A 6,478-nucleotide genomic window follows, 5' to 3' on the forward strand; every position below is an offset into this window, starting at 1 on the left:
TTTTTTTAACTGTAGCAGACAATTAATAGCTGAAGGGTTAACCTTTACACTTCTGTGGTTAATCGTGGTAAAGTATAGAGGCTGTTCATTGAGTTTGTGGAGCCAAAAGGTGACCCATGCTGGTCCGTTTCTGTTTATGTCTCCATGGTAACGGGAAGCTGTGAGTGAGGAGTCTTGACGATTGTCATCCTTTACCAAGAAGCTGGCTTTTTCTCTGACATGCCAGGCTTTCTTTAGTCCTACAACCATTGAATGATACAATGTTGTCTTACCTCTTTATAAATGCCCTCTTTTAAAATCAGAATCCCGTTTATTGCCAAAGGAATTAGCTTTGGTGTTTGGTGCATAGCAATAAACATAGTAAGAGAACATACAAAAGTCACAATACAAATGTGATAAAATACTTTAAAATGTGTACAATATCTGTAAAATAAAAGAATTAAGCAGTTTAAAAAAAAAAATAAGTTTTGTGCAGAAATGTGCAATATATTGTCCAGGGGATGTGCAAAGGTTTACTGTATGAAAGTCTAAATAAAATAAATGAAATGTTTGTTCTGCAACATGTAGAGACAGATGTGAAGACGTTGTCCACACCCCCGATAACTGGCATGTCTAAAACAAAATAGCTGCTGGTTTTCCGTTTTTTATTTTATCCCAGTCTCTTCGGACAAGTCAAAATTAATCTAAAAGATGCTCATATGTTGTCACGTACAGCAAACATCTCCTCTCTATCTGCTAGCTGCCTGTCCCCAGAACACACTGTAAAAAACATCTCCTCACTATCTGCTAGCTGCTCGCCTGTCCCAGACACACGTGTAAAAACATCCCTCCACTATCTGCTAGCTGCCTGTCCCCAGAACACACTGTAAAAACATCTCCTCACTATCTGCTAGCTGCCTGTCCCCAGAACCAACTGTAAAAACATCCCTCACTACTCTGCTACTCCTGTCCCCAGAACACACTGTAAAAAACATCTCCTCACTACTGCTAGCTTGCCTGTCCCAGAACACACTGTAAAAAAACATCTCCTCACTATCTGCTAGCTGCCGTGTCCCCAGAACACAACTGTAAAAAAACATCTCCTCACACTGCTAGCTGCCTGTCCCCAGAACACACTGTAAAAACATCTCTACAATCTGGGCCAACCTGCCATCACAAAGCCCCCACAGTGTTGCCAGCGTTCCAGCCAATAACCGACAAGGATGGGGGGTGGGCTGTGGGGGTGGTAAGCGCGCTGAAGCACTAGCCTCAGTTTGTTTGAAAATACGTAAGTAACGTCACCCATCATCGCTTAGAGCACCTTTAAGTGATCCTGAACCAGATTTCCCAGGGTTTACCTAACTTTTATTTTATTTTTCTGTTTTTTAGAAGAGAGGGTCAGCACTTTATTCCGCTGCGACTGCTGCTGCTGTTGTTGCGTGCGGCGTGACGGGTCTGCTGTGTGTTTTTCCGTCTCCAGGGTTGGTTCAGTCCAGGTCAGGTGTTCGTCCTGGATGAGTACTGCGCCCGGTACGGGGTTCGAGGCTGCAGCCGTCACCTGAGCTACCTGAAGGATCTGATGGATTATTCAGAGAACAACGCGCTGGTCGACCCCACGCTGCTGCACTACAGCTACGCCTTCTGCGCCTCCCACGTCCACGGAAACAGGTACACCACCCGACACTGATTCAGTAACGTTAGCCTGTCCACAGCTGCAGAGACCCTACGACTCCCAGCTGCCAGCCAATGAAAAAGCATTTTTAATTTTTGTGGGTGGGATGCCGGTGAGGGGGCGTCACCATATGGCTGAAGTGTACGGGAAACTGTACATTTAAAGTTTGGGGGGGGGAAAAGGATGAATAATCTCAAAAATAGATTGAACAATATTTTATACTACGAGCGCCTGTCTGTGTCTTTTTTGGTTGTTTTTTTTGTTAGCCATTCTCTAGTTGAGGGCTCTGGTTTTTCTAAATTAAAGAGCTCATTCAATGGAGACTTGAAGTATTTGGAGCATTTTCATGGGAGGCATCATGTTTGGGTCTAGTGTTGTAACGGACCATAGTTGATCCGTGGTCCGTGCGGTGGGGGTGGGGAAAAATAATCGATTCTCAGATGCATGCATGCAATTCTCTGTATTTTTTAATTTTTTTAAATGTGTTGATTTTTATTTAAAAGTTACTGTCTGCAGACAAATCACAAAACAGAGTGACTGAAAGAGAACGGGATGATGGACAACTACTTAGAGTTGAGGCAAGAGTGTAGGAAAAAAAAGCACAAAAATGTTCAAAAGGAAAACATTTTTTTATTTTGTAATTAGACATGTATAAAGCTCCGGCAGTTCTCAGCAGTCAAGAATAGGGAGCTCTCGGCAAAGCCGGTCATTTCAGTGTTAAGTTACAACATCAAAAAGTGAGTGCTTTGTGGCAAAGATGGTTAAGTTTGGGCACCAAAGCGACTGGTTAAGTTTAGGAAAAAGATGGCGGTGTGGTTTTCCCCGAGCAGTACCCCTTCAGCATGAAATAGCTCGTTGAGAAACAGAAGCAGTTCACTTAATCACATGTAACAGAACATTTTGTAAATGAGCAATATGTTCAAGTACTTCACATCTAAAGCAACAACTATTTCAGAAGAGCCCTGTGAACAGACTGCAGTTTGACCTGTTCGCTTATTCTACGTCTTCACTGAGCACAGATGCTCTTTTTCAGCCGCGCTCAGAGGCTGAATCCAAATGTCCAAACTTCCACACACTGACAGGCTCGGTATGGGCTGCCGAGTCCGGTCCAAAAACCTCCTTTTCTCAAGTTGACGCAAAGGGCCACACGTGCACTTTCTGCAGAGTGCACGTTGGGTGCAGATTTCACCAGAGTTTGTTTGGGAAATCGCCAAAAATTAAAGCAACACAGAGTGTGAAGAAAGAGTCAGGGCAAAGTCCATGTAATAAGTTTATATTCATAGCATGAATGTGCCCTATGTATTTGAAGATTTCTAGTTAAGGATATACTGTAACTTTATATATATATATTTTTTTTTTTACAAATAATCTTAACTTTCTTAGCTTTGTTCGATCTGCTGGTGAAGTGCAGTTAAAAGCTTTGAACCTAAAAGCTTTCAAGTGGTTTTGTCAAACTACGATTTTCAAAGACAAAAATGAACTTCTACGTGGAATTTAGTTTTAAGATCCAATCACACGGAGGTGGAATACACCTTCCAGGTCTCGGCACCGGATATATTCTTGTGGAGGAAGTCCCGTCTCGTTGCATATTTTATCCCTAACGGACTAAAGGTGACAGTAAACACATCAGACGCGTCACAGTAATTAACACGTTATCTTGTCATGTTAACTTGTCATTTAAGTTTTTTATCATTGTTTAAAATCATGGTACAAAAACCACTCAAGGGGTTCAAAATGTGGGAAATGCAGTCAGAGGAATAGAATATAAATAAAGACATAACTGTTTCTGTTTAAATGAATATGAAGATACAAACATATGAGACATAAAAATTAAAATAATATACATGTGTATATTGTGTGTGTGTGTGTGTATATGTATATATATATCTATCTATAGATATATATATATATATATATATATATATATACTGTGTGTATGTGTATATATATTTATATATACTGTTTAACCCTTGTGTTGTCTTCCTGTCATCCATAAAAAAAAACATTTTTTTCAACATTATTGCTTTTTCCCACATTTTTGTCACTTTTTCAATGTTGTGGGTACTTTTTTTCCCCAAAGGCTTTTGATATTTTTAATGTTTAACGACATTTTCATGACAATTTTTTTTTTAAACTGAAAATGGGTCAATTTGACCCAAGGATAACATGAGGGATAAATATACACACATGTCTACATATACATACATAAACACACATACATACCGTATGTGCACAAATTAATAATAGTGCACCCTTTCTTTGGCCATAGCCCAATGTCATATTTAGACTTCTTTTAATTAGAAGTAAAGTAAGCAATAGGATCGTCCTAAATTCCCATTGTCACAGGTCCCTTCCCTCTTATCCTAGCCAACATGATTTGATATAATACTTCCTCATCACTCGGATGAAGACTTGAAGTATCAGCTGTGAGGGTGAAATCCAACGCCTCAGTATTGCTCTGGCAACGGAGACTTTTCACATCTGGAACTTGAGTTTAATCTCCCAGAAGGCTCAGACGTGGGGACGTCGGTACGGTTTGACCCGCCCATGTAATCATCACGTTTTCAAGTTTTCTTCAGTGTCAAAGTAATCCAGCGTTAGGTGTCTGTAGATCCATGGGTGCCCTGCAAACAGGAACTACCAATGACTAATTCGGCACACGTTGATTGGTGCCAATTCGCCAAAGTTTAAGCACATATAGGCAAAAGAAAATTCTGTTGGGAGGTGATGACGGGCGAAGATGGGGAGGCCAGGTCTTGATTTTGTTGGAGAGGGAGCTCGGCTCTGGTCAGCTTCAGTAAGCAGCCCGGATAAGAGCAGCGGCGGCGGTGTCTTTTAGCCACTCGTTGGCATCAGCGTCACTCCAGCAGTTCAGTTCCCCACTTCACTCCCATCAGCCCCTGCTTGACTCCCCGACTGGTAATTACTGGTATCTGTGCTTTCTTTCTTTTTCGACTCATTTAGTCAATTAAAAAGCATAATGATTAGCTTCTCCAGCAAATCGAGATTAAATTGGATTTGGAAGGGTGGGGGGGGGGGGGGGGGGGGGGGGGGGGGGGGGGGGGGGGGGGGGGGGGGGGGGGGGGGGGGGGTGGGGGGGGGGGGGGGGGGGGGGGGGGGGGGGGGGGGGGGGGGGCAACTGGAATTGCTTTGTTGTCAGTTTGGAGCTGTAATTTGAACAAATTGATGCCCATTCAGGGCTCATGGAGCTGCCTGAGTGGGTGTGGATGGGAAAAAGAGGTTTTGTTGGATAGCTGGCAGGCTCGGAGGTGGAAAAAAAACAACAACAACTTAATTACAGAACTCAAGTTTTCCCCGGAGGGCTGCTCCGTGAGACAAAATCTACATCGGGAGGCAGAGGGGACAAAGAGAGAAACCACAGAATGATCAACAGGAGAGTACTTGACTAATACTTGAAGGCGATAAATTCAGTGTGTATCAGACTGTGCTTTTCTTAAAGCACACTCCGTTCTGACTGGGAAACACGTTGGAACTTGACTGAAGAAGTGAAAATGTTCCCGGTATGTGGAAGCCTCCCAGAGATCAGCGTTAGCTGAGAGACTTTCAACCCTTGTGTGGTCTGAGATCGGTTAAGTAACTTGGTCATTTTCAAAATTTACATAATTTAACACCTAAATCTGTGTGATTGTAGACAACACATTGTTTATTTTTTACAGTTAAAATCCTCCTCCTTTCAAAAAAGATTTAAAAAACATGCATCACATGTCCAAATTGACCCTATAGTCACGTTAGCTACAAGGGACAGCGACACACACTCACCTGATGGCCTAGCCAACACCTGGTTGTCACGGTGACGCTTCTGTATCGATAGTAGCATGCTAATACCTAGTACCTGCAGGAGGCCTCACAAGTCACTTCACAGGTGTTGTCAAGTCACAAGAAAGGTGTTTTGGTTTTAAAAGTATGCTTTTCTCCATAGGGGTAACCAAATATATAGGAGCTAGGCATGCCAACTATATAAAATATAATTATAAGAACATTTTTACGTTATAATGCCTTTACATTTCAACAGAAATCTCAGAGGGCTAAATCAGCAGAGGGTGGTAGTAACGAGGGTACATTTACTCCGTTACATTTACTGAGTAAGTTTTGAAAAAAAATTGTACTCTCGGAGTAGGTTTAAATGACTGTACTTTTACTTTTACTTGAGTAGCTTATGTGAAGAAGAAACTGTACTCTTACTCCGCTACATCAGGCTACAATGAGCTCGTTGCTCGTTACTACGCGTCGTTGTTTTTACCCCCGCGTACGTCTCATATTAACGTTTTATTTTGACAGAGAGAGAGATTATCCGCTGAAGGCTATCAGTACTGGCTAACAACATCACACGTCGTTGTTAGTATGTGACCATAACTGCTCAGCACGCGCGACAGGTTAGCTTTAACGTCGTAGCAAAGACGTCAGAAGCAAAACGTCGCCAAGGCAACGCAAACAGGAGGACCCCCCCCCCCCCGCCTCATAGTGAAAGCGTCGTGACCTTTTAGGAAAAGTGCGAAACAGCAGCTACATTGTGCGGTCTTCAGTGTCGACCAAAACAAACGACATGTGAGCGTTCAACAAGTCAACCTCTAACCTGAGGAGACGTAGCGGTGGATGTTTGTCTTTTAGGTTACATACAGTATGTTTTACACATGCAGTATCCATCCTAATTTGGACTATAATTTGCCTAAATATGATTATTTTGTATTTTTGTCGGTCTGGTTGATGCTTGTGTTAACCCTTGTGTTGTCTTCCTATCAGCCATGAAAAAACAACATTTTGGTTGCTTTTTTCCCAACATTTTTGCTTTTTCCAACTTTTTTTGTC

The 6,478-nt window shown here is 42.3% G+C and overlaps 1 protein-coding gene across 1 annotated transcript in view; it reads left to right on the forward strand.

The window, feature by feature from the left end:
• The window catches only part of cadps2 (Ca++-dependent secretion activator 2), a 294,438-nt gene that overhangs the window by 156,066 nt on the left and 131,894 nt on the right, over positions 1-6,478 (forward strand). Inside the window, 1 exon segment of the mRNA XM_032522241.1 lies at positions 1,460-1,647. Coding sequence (XP_032378132.1) covers positions 1,460-1,647 — 188 coding nt within the window.

The sequence above is a fragment of the Etheostoma spectabile genome, chromosome 8 (assembly GCF_008692095.1).
Source record: "Etheostoma spectabile isolate EspeVRDwgs_2016 chromosome 8, UIUC_Espe_1.0, whole genome shotgun sequence".
Lineage (NCBI taxonomy): Eukaryota > Metazoa > Chordata > Actinopteri > Perciformes > Percidae > Etheostoma > Etheostoma spectabile.